This window comes from Meleagris gallopavo, chromosome 19 (assembly GCF_000146605.3).
Source record: "Meleagris gallopavo isolate NT-WF06-2002-E0010 breed Aviagen turkey brand Nicholas breeding stock chromosome 19, Turkey_5.1, whole genome shotgun sequence".
Taxonomy (NCBI): domain Eukaryota; kingdom Metazoa; phylum Chordata; class Aves; order Galliformes; family Phasianidae; genus Meleagris; species Meleagris gallopavo.
The window spans coordinates 9173280-9191215 of record NC_015029.2 but is presented as its reverse complement, the minus strand read 5'-3'; the positions used below and the strand labels follow the sequence as shown (position 1 = coordinate 9191215).

At 43.7% G+C, this 17936-nt stretch overlaps 1 protein-coding gene across 1 annotated transcript in view; it reads right to left on the bottom strand.

The window, feature by feature from the left end:
• Window positions 1-17936, bottom strand: part of NEK6 (NIMA related kinase 6) — a 100990-nt gene that overhangs the window by 13025 nt on the left and 70029 nt on the right. Inside the window, 6 exon segments of the mRNA XM_010721063.3 lie at window positions 3778-3885; window positions 5121-5229; window positions 8593-8703; window positions 10456-10518; window positions 10805-10945; window positions 16262-16386. Coding sequence (XP_010719365.2) covers window positions 3778-3885; window positions 5121-5229; window positions 8593-8703; window positions 10456-10518; window positions 10805-10945; window positions 16262-16386 — 657 coding nt within the window.

Sequence of the window (17936 nt, the reverse complement as noted above, 5' to 3'; positions counted from 1 at the left end):
AAAAATCCATCAAATTTTCCCCCCCCAGGGTACTCATACTTTGTTTCAGATGACAAACTGGCTCAGCAAGCCAATAAAAATAAAGGAAAAAAACAACAAACAATCTATTTACAAACAAGTTCCTCTCATGACTGCAGAGTTGCTCCCTGTTCACCTGCATATCCAACAAGGAACTGGAGGACGTGCAGCACCCCACGGCAGAAGGCTTGCCTTGCACACATCCCGAAAGGAGAATCCGCTCTGAGTTCCTTCTTGTCCAAGAACAATTAACGAGTCATCTGCTCCAAAACAAGGCTATTCTGGTTTTTGCTTTTCAAGATGCAAAGCCCTTCAGAAGCTTTGGATAAGCCAACTCTATTTGGCAAAAGAATGAGCACGTTACTCAGTTCCACAGTAAAACGGCCCATTTTAAAATTAATGGAACTCTTCCGTATTTATTGCATTTATTGTATTTATTAATCCTCCTACTAAAATAAAATCTTTCCTTTTATTGTTAAATTTCCCAAAGTCCACACAATGTTAAATGCTCCCTATTCATAATACCACTGTAACATTTGTAATATTCATAAATAATTAGGCTTTACAGCAAAACCTAACAACAAGGCAATTCTAACGTGCCTGTTAGTCACACCGTAGCTGACCAGATCGGCCTCTGGATGCACTTCTCAGAGATTATCAAATTAAAGACCGGACACAAACAGGCACTGCCAACAAAGCCAGACAGAGCAGAACGTCCTGGCCCTGGGAGTGCTGAAGCATGAAGGATGGAGAGCAGCCCGGGGAGCACAGCCCAGGACGAGGTGCTGCCGGCAGTGCCACACGGCTGCTCTGGGGACACAGTGCTGTGCAATGGGGGAAGAAGACTGGGGATGCAGCAGAAGGCAGCGGCTGCGGGCAGGAGGTGCCCAGCTCCCAGAGCAGCCATCCCACACCACACAGGGCTCGCCAGCCTCTCCTGAGCTGTGTACGGGCAAATCTTTCATTTTTCTCTCATTACCCCGGCATGTACTGTCACTTAATTTTTATGTATGCAATCCTTCCTGACAAATATGATCTGCTGCCTGGTAATTCATCTGACATTCATTCTGCTCCTTGCTCTAATTACAGCTCCCATCCCCAGCGCGGTGGCCCAGTGGTACACCTGTCAGATGGGTCACGGTGTGGCCGAACACCCCTTCATGCCAGCCCGATATTGGCAAATGCAAGGGAGAGAGAAATGAGATGGCTCCATTTGCACAGCCCTGCGCCGGATTCGTGGGTCAGCAGCCAGCAGCAGGCCCAGGCCGGTTGCCGGGGCAACAGGGCTGCACTGAGCGCCCAACTCAGCCCGGCCTGTGCTGCCATCCCTCACAGCTACTGACACAAACGTCCTCATGATGCCAAAACCAGGATCAGAAGCTTTCCTGCTGCCACACAGCCTATGTGCCTGGCAAATGGATGATAAACAAATAAACACAGCTTCAAGCATGCAATACTTTCTCTGACGCTCCTTTCACTTGCAAGGACTGTGAGAGGCAGTCTGCCCATCCCCACACAGCACACGCTGCCTCCAAATCCGCTCGTTGCTGCCCAGCAATGCTCTGCATCCCACCCAGGATGCAGATGGTGAGGAGGGGAAGAGGAGGCCCACTCTTCCCATCTCTTCCCATCTCCTCCTAAGGAGCTCTCAACAGCAGAGAGCAATGCTGCTGACGGCCACGGGCTGGGAAGCTGGTTGCACATGGCTTCCTGGCCCCAATTTATTCTTATTAATGTAGTAAGCACAGCAGTCAGACTAGATAACATCACATAATTAGACAGTCCCATTTTTGCCTGTTCAGATGATGAGGTTATAACTTTCTGTGAAGAGAATTCATTTTAACCTAGTGAGTTTAGCGCACGTATCCTAGGATAAGCTGATGCAAAAGGAGATCTAGCCTTTTATGAAAGTTAACTGGAGAATTGACTAAGCTTCTTCTAAGCACGCAAAATAAGACATACATCTTCCTTCTTTGTGTGTTGAGAAGCCCCAGTGTCATTAGACACTCAACTAAGTTTGCATTCATATAAAGACACAACAGAGCAAGACTTGCATCAATGGAGGAAATCGAATGGGTGAGGACAAACAGGGAAACAAAGAAGTTCTGTGTTCCAAAATCAACAGTGCGCACTACACGTAGGAGCTCTGACTGTGCTGAGAGGCAAGGGTCCTCCTCTGCTGAACACAGAAAGCATGACTCAACAGACACGTCAACACACACGGAAAACGAGCCACCTCTCCAGTGCAGGCACTTAAGGCAAAACTAACAATTATGAAAGATTTTATACTGTAAGCTGAAGAATAAACTCTGTACTCTTTTCCACAACATTGTAATTAATGCTAATAGCAAAACTTTTATGAAGTAGTTTCCACGTAGTTCCTTCACATTAACAAACCATAATTACTTATCACTCAATTCATGCTGAAATACATTCTCCTTGAAGGAAAGGATTTGTCCTAAGCACTTCAACTTGTAGACAGATGAAAACATGAAACACAAAATGTTTTTTAAGAATTCTCTTACAGGATGTGAGAATAAGCATACGGCCACTCTGGTTTCCTAGAGCTTTTACTTTCTCCTGTAAGAACATGCACGGAGGTTCACTGGTGTAAGAAATCAGTTTGCTTTGCCAGCTTTATAGACTGCTTACTTTCTAGAAATCTTATTGGAATTGTAATTTTAAAATGGTGCACGAAGTTACTTCTCTGCAAACAGATGAGAAGATAAAAAAACTGTTTTTGCTTTTTCCCATTGACTTGTCCAGAAAACTTCCTATCACTGATTCCATGACAAGGCCATGGGCTTCCAAGGGAGGGAAAGATAAGAAACAGGTATCTTATAACCTTTTACACTGACATATAACTTTGCTTATAAGCAAACTCTGAAATCTGCCCGAGTGAAACCACTTCAAAAATGAAAAATTGGTCAGAAAACAGTTCACCGTTGTAACAGAAAGCTACCTCCAGTGATGTCCTGCAAGACACCTGGTAGCCCAAGTTCTGTTGAATATATTCACTAACTGTGGGAATGCTGCTGTCCTTGTGGATAACAAGAACCTGAAATGAACCAAAGCATAGCAGAGTACAGAATAAAATTTCAGAGAGATAAGTATCAGAGTCTGAAAGCAGCATACAATTCAGCAAGAACGAAAGTAGAGAAAGCAAACTATGCTTTGGCAGAAACAAAGCTGTACACACAGCAGAGCAGGAAAACAACCTTCAGCTACATGGAAGGCATTAAGAAAACTTGGATCTATTAAACTGAAGCTGAATTTCAAAGTGAAGTCCCTTCTCGGAACAGACAAGCTGTGAGGGCCTTAAATACCTCCCTCATCTCAGACGGCATCACAGTCCCTGCTCAGGGAAAGTCAGCTGAGCAGCATCTGCCAAAAAACAGTGGTGGTGCAACATCTAATTCTAGTAAGCAGAGTGCAGGCAACTATGCTATTTAGGGTGGAAAAGCTGCAATTGTTACATTTGCTATTAATCACACCTTTAACAGGCCAGACATTCCAGGAAAAAAATAAAAAACAACAAAACCATCAAGTGCAAGTTTTAAAGCAAAAAAAAACAGTAAGAATTTTTATAGGAATACTCCATCTGTTTCAATACTACTCAAAAAGGAAATCAGAGAAAAAAATGTATGTGCCCACCAAACCAAACTTGTCATTATAGAACAATAGATACCACTTCCTTTGAACATCACAGTTGACAACTGTTCAGTAGTACTTGCTTACTGATGAGAAGAATCATCTTACCTAAGGAATGTGCTGCAGTGGTTTTAGAACTAAAAAACCGGCCTAATCCAAGATCTCCCAGCTTCACCACCCCTGTGGCTGTTATAAACACATTGGCTGGTTTTATGTCTGCAAGAAGAAAAAGGTAGAAGGTCAAAACTACAGAAGGTTATTTGGTTCTAATACTGCAATAGAAGCATAGCCTGGAGCATTGCCTGTACAGGACAGGCTCGAACAGAACTGTGTTTCCTTGCAGCTTTGATAGGCTGAGTCTTTTACGACTTCAAGTTCCATACACACATAACAGAGCATACTTCTCAACACACAAAAAATACCAGTAAGGAAAAGTGATTGGAAATAGCATCACACAATAGCAGCAACCTCTTTAAAGGATGTAATCAATCAAAGCAATGCTGAGTTGTTCCCCAAAGGAAGCAAACGATTTTCTGCATGAAACAGTACTGCCCACCACCAACAAATTACTGTCCTACTACACTTAAATTCTGGGCTCCGTACAGCCCATTTTGCTTGTGTGCTGTAAAAATCACCAGAACCCTGGTTTCCCAAGAAGTCACGTCAGGCTAAAAGTTAGGGAGGCTTTTTCTTACAGTTAGAGAAGACTAAATGTTCAGGATTCCACATTTCAGTTACCTATAGTACAAGTAATTCAGGTACAGATCAGCTACATGAGGGGTGGAAAGAGGAGCAAAAATGATATCACACTGCTGAAAAAACTGGTTAAGAATTCACCACTTCCAAGAAAGAAAGAAATGGCAGAAGCAGCAGAGGCTGGTATTTGTGCCTTTTGGACATCTGCACCTCTTGGGTTAGGTCCTTCACTAAGCATTTCAGTTACGCTAAAAAAGCAACGTAATTTCTTTATAAAATTCAAAGCAAAAAGTTCTAAGACAAGAGATTCAAAATAATTAACAGAAATAGAGAACAGGCAATCAGAGCGTGGGACATACTTGTATAAATACTTGAGAAAATCTTGCAAGAGAGGAAAACTCTCCTGAACTCTCTAAGGTCACAACTAATATAATGAAGACTATTTCTTAGAGAGTTCACTGTATCCAGTAGTCTCAGCATTTTACTTCTGACACTTTTCTAATGGCATGTTTGACACTTCTACTCAATATCAGTGTCCGGAATACAAAGCAGCTCATCTTCCTAATAGCACACTCACTTCGGACTGAATCCTTTAACAATGAGGCAAAAAGACAGAAGGAGAAATCCATCTTGCAAGCTCCAGCCTCTCTAAACATGCATTGGCTGAACATCAGCATAATTGTTTTTGAATGTAGGCGCTTACTAATTGGAACATTATATTATTATTCAGTGAAAAGAGACTGAATTAATGTTACCTCTGTGCATCACCCTGCGGGAGTGCATGTGTTCAACCGCACTGCATAACTGCACAAAATATTTCCACACCGTCCTTTCTGGGATTAACCGTTTCTGCTTCTTAAAATACTGAGGAAGGAAATAAATAAAAGATCAGTGAAAAAGCAACATATCTGACTTGTTCCTGGACTCGCGTACATCAGCTGCCGGTTGCTCATGTCTTCCAGATCTGCAGCAGCATGACTTTTTTTCTGATTAGCTTTAACTCCTCTCTGTATGCAAACTTCAATGCAGTTCACTAATTAACAACTATTACGAAAAATACGCTTAAATAGGTTTGACATTTTTGAATGGACACCAATTATAATCAGCATTAATCTCCTTAATTACCTTGCAAAACATATTTAATGCCTCAAAACAACAAATGTCTCAAATATTTTGCCTTAAGTAACAAAAGATCATTAAAAAAAAATCTCATAAACATTCATTATCATACAGTCTATTAACAACAAAGAAATGTGTTTCTTCTTCTAAGAAGATGGCCATAGCATCAATAAAGTATCCGTATTTCTTCCATGATCAGGTGGGATAATATATTCCTTTTCATGCATAATAGGAATATTAAATTAACTGAAGTATCTCCAGTGAGATGCAAAGACACTACTGATCAAGACACACATGGATTTGGAAAGAGACAGTTTTTATGTGCATTTATGCAGAGTCAAGCACAGCCGAGTCCAGATTCTATGGACATCTGGGTGCTAAAGACTCTCAGATAAAATAATCATAAACACGATGCACAAATAAGAAGCAGTGCAGCACAGGGATGGTTATTTCCAATACTTCAGTCTTCCTCCCCAGTAACTTATTACAGGATAAGTAACAAGTCATACACTGCAGTGAAGGCTAAACATGATGCACCTTCAATGTCTCCATTTCAGGATTGCACTGCAGCTGTGCACATCATGCAAAGTACCACAGCCTCCTCCAACGCTTCCCAAAATTGCACTACTTCCAATTATTGGTCCCTGACTTCTCATTGCTTCTTCCTGTGCTAGACATCGAGCACGTTCTTCCTCTGGAGCACTAACAAAATCCACTTCCAACACACTTGCAGTGGTTTAAGATTTACCCTCAACCTTTGATATATAAGGTATTGCGGATAACAACCAGCTCTGAAACGCTGTACATCCTTCTAGCACTCCACAATCACATTTCTTTTGCATCACACCCTTGAGAATTTCAGTCAGCAGCATGCAGGAGCAAGAATAAAGGAAGGAAATTGGCTGTTGCCCCTTTCTGCATCTCGTGCTTTTTCCTCTCAGTACAGACATCTGATGTCCGTTGTCACATTTTGTATTTTATGTGAAATGCTGTTACTGGTTCGTGTTTGACTCAAGTAACGGCAAATTTTATTTTGCACATCAGCTGTGAAGGGGCACGACCGTGCAATTCCCCAGGCAGCAAGTCTGACAGCTTGCAACAGTTTCAAACCAAAACTTGATAGAGAGCACAGAGGAATTACAGAGGGTGAAGAATAAAGTGTTATATACACGATAATATTATTTAATTTTCAGTAAAGTATTTAAGAGTGGATATGCAAGACCACAAGTGATAATTTTCTAAATGTCATGTCCAATAAGACTTGTCTGACATTTACAAGAGAGCCCCAACTCTCCAGTGGTTATCCAGCGGCACTCCCTTACATCAGCTTTACAATTCCTCATAAATAATGCAGGCAACAGGGGCGTGACAAAGACAATCCCTGTTTTTATCACTCTCGCACCTTCAGAGCTCTGCTGCTGCTGCTCCCACTGCCTCTCCAACACTGAAAATCCTCACGTAAGCCTGAACTCCCCAGGGGTGGGGGAGCGGCGGTGCTGCAGGGGAGTGGGCAGCAAACCCGGGTTCAGCAACTCTGCTTCCAACTGCGCTCAGGAGGAGAATTTAATTTCCTCCTGGTGTTAGGTGGTGGGTATTTCATTTGTTTCCCATCATTAAAAAAACAAAAACAAATAAACATCTGAATTCAAATATTTGCATCGCTGAAAGGCATGGCTTGCACGACTCAGGAAGCATTCTCCCCACTCATGTGACAAAGTTGTGGGAGAACAGACTGGACCCGGGAGCACTGGCAGAAAGAACGTGTGCTATGCTGCTTCCAGATACGAAACATGTAACTCCTGTATATATGACATAAAAATAATTTTATGATAATTGAACAGCCAATTCTGACAGATGAAAAAATGTATTCATCAGTAAGAAAGGTTTTAAACTAAAAGCAGAACACTGGGAGGGTGGGGAGAGAGGGGGGAAGAAGCAGTAAGTATTTTCCATGATGATTTTTAACAATTATGTCGGTAAAACTTCTTGTAAGCTAAGATTTAAAAACAAGGCAAACACCTGCAAGGCCCAGGAAGACAGCAGCCCTAACTCTGCCCTCACAGCCCCACCACTGCTACCAAAAGCCTGTGGCAAATTGCGTGTTTCCTGCTGGGAAAAGAGGAAAGCTCAGCATGGGAGGAGCTTGGTGCTGGGATCTCCCCAACCTGGAATTCTTCATAAAGCTCCACTCTTGGCTGCAGGTAACTAAGTGAGGCTCTCAGCTCTCAGCAGGGAATGACAGGAAGCTCTGGGTCTGCTCTCCCGTGGCCCTGCCCAGAACCTGCCGTGCCGTGCCCCAGCACACTCACCCCTGGCACTTCCCTGAGAGGGAGCACATTTTCATGAGAAGTGTAAATCTAGCCACTGACTGTGGACTCAACGTGTAACTTGTTTGACAGCCTTTGGCCTAGTGCCTCATAGCTCTGCTGGCAAAGAAAACAAATCTGTTAATAAGATATTTTAACTGTGACAACAAGGAGGAGGAGAACTTCCCAAACATTCATTTATGATAATTACAGAATGATGATGGCAAAAAAACAGGTAAAACACTGAGAGAAGGTTGAGAGTGCTAACAAACATGATATAACACATCTGTTCTCACAAGGGATGTATGTCTAAAGATTAACATGTCAAAGAAAATATAAAAGCAGGTGGTAACAGCTTAACTAAAGCTGGTTTGCAGCGATACAAGTATTCCTGAGAGCAACATAAGAGAAGAGCAAGAACTTGAAACATTTTCTCAAACCCAAATCCCTGTTGCAAGGAAAGTCAATACACTGCCTTGAATGTCTTCGGAGTGGCAGACACGCTGTGTGAACACCAAATCCAACAAGAATCAAGTGTTCCCATCAATCAGAAATGGCACAGATCGATCCCATAAGGAACAGCATGCACTCACCACCCCACTCTGCAGCCTCCGCTTTGGGAGGGTTGGACTGGTGACCCCCAGAGGTGTCTTCCAACCCCTATAGTTCCGTGATCCACCCAGGTCCTGCCACCGTCCTCCAGGTGAGCAAACCCCAAGGAGCACCAGCGTGTGCCATCACAGAGCTGCCTCCTGGCCCAGTGACTGAGCGCCCGCACCCTTCAGAATCAACACGTCCTTACCTTTATCATCTGGGAGAGATCACCAGCATCTGCCAGCTCCAGGACAATGTTAAGCTCATTGTCTTCAATGAAAGAATCCAAATATTTAATTATATTGGGGTGGTTCAGTTGCTGTAGATAGAAGGAGCGCGAGAAGATGTATAACAATGCAGTAACAACTCACAGATACACAACCCGCATCATTTTTGTAATCGTTATGCAAAGCAGTTGATAACAGATGCAACTACAAACCGTGCTCTGGGTTATCCTAGTAAAAAAAGTACATGAGAGAAATTCATTTATCAAAAGCACAGCATAATAAAGTGTGCTTGAAGAGCAGCACGGCCCAGAAGGAAGCGAAGCTGCCTTTCCTCTTGTAAGCACATTTTTAAAGCAGCGTTCTGAGAGAAACTTGGTAAGCAGTAACACCAGACATACAAATAACCCAACAAAACCACAAAATCAATTACTGATTACAGCGCTCCTTGCTAAAAACAAAAGTAGAATTCAACTAAAATTTGATGGAAGTAAAATAATGTGCAAATTGCTTGCAGCACATTGGTCTATTTTTGCCATTATTTATGCTAGTATATTTGTTTCTGACTTTTATTTAAGAATAGTTTGTTTCTCATGGTATCTTTTTATCATCAATGTTCCTTAAAAATTTGCATCTACTCTAACTACTAATTTACTTGCAGGCCTAAATTAATAAACTTGCTCAAATTAAAATTTATCTTAATATTTTATGTCTGAATTTCTTAAAATGGAAACCTGTGATTTCTTAGGAGAAAATGGAGAACCAGATTTCTCTCCTCATTCCCTCTTGCTCATTCTGCATTACATTTTCTTTCACTCATGCTCTTAGATATGCAGTAAATTTAGAAACTACTGAAGTGAGCATTTCATCTACTAAACAGCTGTGACTCAACCTGCCTATTTCAGGGGTTACAAAGCCAAAAGAAACACTGTTACAATCCATCATGCTAATCAGGCTCTCGGCATGCACATTAGGGGATAGATTCTCCTCCGCGATGCCTCGACACTGGCGCACATTAGCACTAATGGGATCCATGTGCAGGCATCAGGAGAGGAGCATTCCCACCAGACAGAGACAGATAAATAAAGAAATCGCAGAGCCCATCGTCTCTTGGCAATTTCTCTCATGTGTCTGCCCTCAGATACGTCAGTCTAAGATCAGATTCCAGGCAAGAAAGCACCAAAGCCCCGAGCAGAACAGGTACTGACACCCCACGAGCGTCAGGACGCCTCGCATCCATCAAACCAGCTCTCAGGGCACGGCCGACGGCAGAGCACTGCACACTGCTCTTGTAGGTAAGGCTAAGCCGCTGATTTGAGAGTTCTTTTCTGCCTTCTGTGGGACTTTTTGATGGGAAAACTCTGCTGAGCTCCCGGAGGCATCGCAGAGTTCACGCGATCCAACAAACCTAGCTATAGCCCTCAGCACCACGTGCCAACAGAACACATCAAACCAGCACAGCAGTGACAAGGACGGCAGCCCGCACCCCTCCCAGCTCCTACCATGCTGGCACTTCTCTCTTCCTGCAATCCAGCCTCTGGTTTACCCCATACAACAAACCTCTGACAACGTTTAGCTCTGAGTAGCGTTAGCTATGAAGATTCATTTGCCTTCAACAACAAAAAATAATTAAACAACCTGCACAGTAATGATTTGCATATTAAACGAGATACTAAAATGTATGCAGACTGTCAGTAAATATCCCTGCTCTTCCCTTCACCCTAACTAAACAAATTTTTTGGAATGTTGTCTGGTCTTCTCTAAGATATTGTGCAAATAAACAACAAAAAATATTGCCAGCTGGTATTTTTCCTCAAAACAAAAAAATTGGAAAATAAAATTCTTACCTTCAAGAGGTCAATCTCTTTAATGCAATCTTGCCTAGCCTTGGCATCCATCATTTCAAAAATCTTCAAAGACAAAAAAGCAGAAGATCAAAGTGAGATGGTGACAAAATACAAGAACTTATTCAACAAGGAACTGGTCTTTGCTTCCTGTCTTGATACAGCATCCACTGCAATGAGCGTACACACATACAGCCCGCAGACCAAAGACAAATGTTTTCTTTGTTTTGAAGCCAACAAAGGGCTAACAGTAAGGTAAACTAACCCTAGAAGCTGTAGGCAACATTCCAAGCAGCGGGAGAAACAGTGCCATTCTGTTCACTGAACAGAAAGACTGAATTCCAGTGCTCACCTGAACTTTCTTCAGTGCCACAGGTTTTCTGTCCAGAAGACAAGTTGCTTTGTAAACTTCACTGAACTGCCCGCGCCCGATCTTCTTCTCTATCTGAAAGTCTGCCAGCGTGCAGCGATACGGGTATGACGTTAAATGTCTCTGTTGGATTTAAAACAAATCACATCTTCAGCAGCCAGCCCCACACCCAGCAGAGCCAGCCACAGGAGAATGCAGCTGCCGTAACCTCCCAGCCCAGTATGCAGGTGGGAACAGAACCGAGCACAGGTACAGCTCCCAGCCCAGCAACTTCTACCAGTGCTGCACACACGCCAGAGTAAGGATGTCCTACGGGATGCATTCCTTGTACCAGACTTAGGGCTCCAGAGAACACAATAACACACTACCCTAACGTCCACGCAATGCCTGCTAATTAAAGCAGGCACATAATTGGATATTTATCTCCAGGCCATCAGTGGCAGCTTTCTCAGTTTAACTTCCCTAAAAGAGCAAAACCACTCCTCTTCACATGAAATGACACTCTGAGTAATTCTTTTTGAAACACCAATGCCACAGGTGCATTTCTCCATCTAACTCGATGAGCATTTCACTACTTTCATACCATGAGAAATGGTTTTCGTTTCTCTGGGCAGAGGACAGGACAATAAGAGCTTAATTTGCAGTTATGCATAAAGCCTGCTCCCACAGAAATGAGCAGCTCATTCCAGCATCTTCATTGGAACTGTTCAGGGAGGGCTCCCCTCCCCAGACACAGCTCAGCCCCCATGCCCTGCACAGCTCCACTGCCCCTCAGCCTCCACACAGCTCCCCTCGAGTACTGTGAAAGTTGGAGATTCCTGCCTGGGAGGAATGAAGATAACAGTTCTAATGAGATTTTATGAAGCAGCTACAACAAAATTTTCTCTTATGAAAGAAATTCATACTAGGATCAGGGATGGTACCTGTTTGCCTTTCATTAAATTGTGTGTTTACATCTACAGTGCCTAAGTGCAAATTAGTATTTTAAGCATGTGCCAAGAAATATCTAGCAACTCCTTAACTTGAAAATGTAAATAAATGTTAGTCAAGTGACAGGATGTGTGTGTCCCCACCACTTGCCATGGTGAGCAGCTGAAGTCTGTTTGCCATGCTGGAGTTAATGCTGGGTGACGACTGGACACCTCAGCTGATATGTTCTGGCATCCTCCAGGACTACAGCTGCACATTTACATATGCAATGACCTAGATTTGCATTCGCTATCACAACCTATCAGACCTAATTAGAATAATGGAGCTTTCGTCCAGGCTGGAAGATGTTTGATTGCAGCACAAAGCAGGGAGCATGCTCGGGTCAGGCCAGGCTGCAGCAGAGCCCCCTCCGGCCCAGGGCAGCGCTGCTTTCCCATGGCTATCTGAAATCCTCCTGTGCTTTCTGCATTTTGATCTAAGCAGGTAACACACATCACGTTACACATTCAGCACACCTAAGAAACACCGACCGTCCCAGAGCATCGCCCCTGAATCTGGCCTTAAACACACTGCACTTCTGTCACGACTTCTGACAGAGGGGACTTGTTATTTCCCCCAAGCTGAACCACTAGAACTTTCCATAAAGCTGTCGAAGAACCAACACCTACTTGCTCAAATAAATGCTGACCTTTACTTCTGCAAATCTAAAAGGTTCCATACGCAAATTGGATCTAAAATTGGATAACACCATTATTTCCAGATCTATCTGTCAAAGCTAGATTTTCTCATTTTCAGACCAATTCAGGCTCAGGGAAGTGTTCATGTCTGTCTGAATACTGGAGGACCACGAGCCATCGAGGTCGATGATAGAGCTCAGAAGAAAAAAAAGGAAAAGAGAAAAAAGAAAAAACTCTGAAAAACAAAGCCCCAGAACTGTAAAGACATTGAGAAACGTGGCTGTTTGCATACGTCTGTTGGGGCAGCTGGAGGAGGGGACAGGCTGGAAAGAGCTCATTCTGAGACAAAGGCCGTTCTCTTATCCACACAATGAAATCTCATTTCTCTAGAACTCCATTAAAAAAAAAAAGCCAAAGATTAGAGTCAATTAATTCCTCATTCAAATAAAGAGGCTATTCATTTTTCAGAAGAAATGCAGAGATCACTCCAAGAACAAGCTATTCTGGACTACATCTCCAGTGTACACGCTCTCTTTTAGATGTAATCAATGAGGCAAAAGCAAGAATTTTGAAGCTCCCAGAAGTTATGGGGCGACAGCCCTCTGCAAACACTTCAGGGAAATGTCTTCCTCAAAGTTTTTTTTTCTGCAAAGCGGCATCAGTAAGGCTTTGTAACACAAAAAAACAAAACAATGCAATAAAGTCTTCAGTCATTTTATCTTGCACACCCCCAAACAGATACACCAAAATGGCAAGAAATTAATGAAAGGCAAATGGGAGTCCCTACCTACCAGATTATTAAGACACACAGGTAACTGCAGAGAACAGCATTAAAAGAAGGAAACAACCCTTACTCTCAACATGCTTTTCTTTGATAGGACGCAGTTTCTACTCCTGCTTTCAGATTCTCAGGGTTGTCTGTTGCAGTGACACCAGCCAAGCTCGAGGGCTGTTCACCCTGGTGAGAGGCTTTGCTTCCCTTCCAAGAGAAGTGCCAATAGGCAGCGATGCTCGGTGACTTACCTGGCTCTCCTCACTCAGAGACATAGAGAACAGGGCAGAGCTGCAGCCCCTCTGCTCTTGCAAACATGAGACCAGTAAATTTCCCTCTCTGTTATTATTTGAACACTGGGGGAAATCAGAGCAGACCCGAGAGCCCTCCCAGCAGCCCTCCCTGCAGCCACCACCAAAGCACAGCACAGCACCAAGAGGTGAAACGGAACCAAGACAGAAAGTCAGCAGAATGTCAGCATGCTGCAGAGCTGCACCTGTGCGACTGCTGCACCTGGAGAGGTGGAAGAGAACACCAGCCCAAAAGTACATGGGAACGGCCACAGCCCAGTGCTTGAGTAAATCCCAAGCATTAATACCAATTAATGATATGTTCAATTGTTTTGCTGCATTCTGACTGTCGTGTGGAAAACTGCTCAGCAGTCTGCACAGGTGCTACAAGGCTGCACGAGGCTTACATTATTTTTAATCAAGCTAAAAAATTATTAAGGATTGGTTAATCAACAGTTAAAAGTCAGACACTACTGCATTTCGATACTAATAAAAGCTTCTTTCCTGTAGAGCCATGCAATGAAATACTCTTTAGAAGAGTAAAAAACATACTCGCCCAATTAATTTTCTGAAATCTCATTAAAAAATTTAGCCTGACGAAGTCATACAGTTCTGACCTGAATTTTAATTATCTTTACGCTGGATAGAAGTTTTTTTTTCTGATATTTGCAATGCATCATTAATTTTAAAGCAACTGTTTCCTTGCTTCTAAAGTGCATACTTCATCTGAATGACATTTACCGTAAACTGATTTCACCTTTAAAAGACATCTGTGAGAGGAGATGGAGAAGCTTTAGCCCCTACAGCTGAACACATACACATTATAGGCAATGATTTACTATCAGCATCAGTGTTTCAGAGCCTCTTTACGATGTCCCAAATTGTACACCCATCTCCACTCAGTAATGCTCACCTGAAAAGAATTTCGTATACTTTGAGGTTGAAATTCCAGTGTGAATTTATGAGAACACTTTAGAGCAGATTGATTAAAAAAAAAAAAAAAAGAACTTCTGAGCTCACAAGAGATGAGGAAACTTTTAAAATATGGATTATCCTTCAAGCAGGCAGTCAAGTAATTACTGAAGAATACATCAGGTTTTGCATTCCGTGGTTCAAAACCAGACTACACTACAGCATGAGGTATCCTTCACCTGAAATGTTACCCACAAGTTGAAGTTTGCTGAAGAACTTGGCTTGAATGTCAAACTTTTACCATCTCTATCGACAGCTATTTGTAGTAGTTCATGACAAGGAAAGAGAGAAATTCATACTAACATATGCTAATATATACTAAATAAGCAAAGCAATTTGGAAAAACCAAAGAGCCTCTGCTGCTGGATGGCACATGACAGGCCATCTTATGCCATCAGCAGAGAGAGGCCTGCCCTGTGACATGACAACTTGTGTTCATTTCTAAACCACACTTACAGCTTCTTTTAAAACAAACCAACAAAAAAATCTAAGCATCTCCCCTGAAGTCCTAATCCTTCTCCAGACAATTTACTGCAAGAGTCCCACCACCACAGCCTGGCTGCTCAGAGCCTTGAGGGGAGGTTTCACTGCATGGTGACCACGCAGCAAAATGAGCCCACTCAGCATCAGCACAACAGCAGCACGCAGATTACTAGCTACTAATTACATTTAACTATGTCATTACAAATTCTAACATGTGCTCCAAGATGCCATGAACGTATCTGCTACACAGGAACACTTCCTAATCTTGTTCATGAAATAATTACAGGGGCTCTATCCTGCCAAATGAGGCAGTAATTAACCCTAATTGCTCAAAATGCAACTGGCTAATTCTAGGAGATTAATCAAGGGGATTCAATTATTATTAAGTGACTTAATATGACAAATTGCTACATTAGGAGAGGGGGGCTTTGCTCCATACGATGTATTTTCCAAGCAGTGCTGTGTAAGATGCATTCACTGCCACGCTGTACGTGCAGGCAACTCACAGTCATTGCAAATCCTTCGCTGGGCACAGACACAGCTTTCTGAACAACCCTTCCTTGTCCCAGGAGCCACCAGCACTGCTGGCTGCACGCCGGAGCACCCAAGCAGCACCCACGTGCCCTCCTCAGCGCGGCCCTACGCCACAGCTCCAAGGCTCTTCTAACAGCTTCTGCTTTCTAACTACTCTGCTCTAAAAAATAGCTTTGTGGCCTAAAAAATGAAGAAAATAGAGACCTCGTGATCCCATGAAAAGCCTCATTGCTGGAAACATGTTGGGGTTCTCTGCCCCAGTACTGCAGGATGGGAGGGGAGAGGAGGGGAACCACTGCCAGGCAGGGTGGGAACAGAATCTACCCAACACACTGGGGTAGAAACCTCCCAGAAACTCTCTGAATATGGAGACACAGAGCCTACAGCTTCACAAAGAATGAACTTCGTCTGGTATTTTGTAACTACCTCTCCAGCATTTATTATGAAAGTATGCAAGGGAATAAAATGTTATTTGTTTACATTCGAACACACGTTTTTCTTTGTCCTTTTCTTTAAAGAATCAAAGAGAGAAAGCCAATGCAATACATGTATCTACAGGCTGTTTTAAAAATACTTGTTCTAAGCAAAACTTAAAGTGTTTCCTTTTTGTCTTATCATCATCAAAAATTGGATTCAGGAAACTGGCTGGTTGGCAGCATCCCAAGCTGGATATGCCTGGTCTATAAACAGAAAAGGGGAAAAGAGCCGCAGCGCTCAGAACCACAGAGGTTTTTGTGGAAAGAAGGGCAGAGAAAGGAAGGTGAGGGCTGGCTGTGCTCACCTGCGGGTCGTGCTGGAAGTCCTGGCCTGGCAGCTTGCAGAGTGCGCTGGTCTGGTCCCCCAGGTGCTGCGGGTGCTCGTGCTGCCCCTCCATGCCCACATGCCAAGCGCTGCCGGACCTGCGGGCTGTGAGCAGAGAGAGCCATCAGCACACCAGGAACGTGCCCTGGGACACCATCCATTCCCTGCCTCCCTCCTCTAATGCGTGCAATTCCCCAAACCAGAGCAAGGCAGAGCCAACTGCCCCTGAGCAGCAGCTGCCAGGAGAAGACGAACCCAAGTGCAAGCACGTCTGCACGCAAGCGGAGGGAGCAGAGCACCAGGGCGAGCTGTGCCAGCGCTCCTGAGGGTGCAGGGCAAGAACGGCTGTATCACAAACACTGTGGGTGTAACTTCATAATAAGAAATACAGCAGTTTATTCACTCTCTGTACACTACAAAAGACTTAAATATGAAATCTAACAGCAGTGAGCGTCACTTCTGCGGACACCTTTGCTAGGCATCAGGAACTCAAGTGGACTGCAGTGTGCCAGCTTCCAGCTGGTTCTGAAGCACCAGAGCAGTCCTTGCAAACCAGCAGAGCAAGCTATAAGCCAGCAGGACATTCCCAAGCTGGAGCACAGTGGTACCCAACCCTGGAAAATTTCCAAACAGACGTACATTGCTTGCTTCTAAAGCATTTAAAGCTCTTTGAAAATCTGAGGCATGCACAATCAATGAGGCATGGACAGGGCAAGGAGAAGGCAAGCTTCTCCCTGCATCTTGTTTGTTAAGTTCTGTTTTAGGATCTGCATCTTCCAGTGTCCTGCACTACTTTATATCTTACACTCAACGTGAATCCCACTTTCTGTGTGTTCTTCCACAGATGGTAATACGTAGTTCAAACACAGAGAATACCCAAAGCTTCCCTTACGATTCTTATGCACTTGGAAAGCTGGGAATCATGGTTACTATCTATTTTGTTACACACTCAACAGAGAGATGTGGGAGATGACACACCTCAAACCACTTGGAAGAGTAAAACAATGCCCAGGTGCTACTCAGAGCCAGACAGTGCTCGAGCACAAGTGCATGCTCTATAAAGCCACATCTGAAAGCGTGAGAAGGCCACTGCTGAGGACATGGGAACTGGAGCGCTCCGCTCTGCATTACAGCCACATTACCCAGCAAAAGGCCACAGCAGGGGAGAAAAGAATCCCCCAAAACTACCAGACAGAGAACTTAAAGTAAGCTCATCAGCCGTGAGGAGGGGTCTTGGCAAAAAAACAGATTCGCCAACTTCACTCTGACATCACCCTTCATATCTGATGGAGACCAATCCAGCAACCTCTCCACTTAAAGCACAAAGATCTCATTTGTGGAGTTCAGAGTCACGACACAAATTGAAACGTAACCTCATTCATGCTGCACACAGCACAGCAGAGAGCTGTGAAATCCAGCACCTGTTACACAAACCCCCCGGCATCGCATCCTGCACCTCCATCGGAGCAAGTTATTCCTCAGCATGACAACACTGCGTGTATTTTGAGCTTTATTGTAAAAGAAAGCAGAAGCCTGCAGGTGACAGGAAGAGACAAGCGCTTGGATGGGAGGTTGAAGAGGGATGCCATAACCAGCTCCAGTGCAGCTGCAGGTTTTGATGCCACGTGCCACTGTGACCTCAGTGGGCAGCGCTG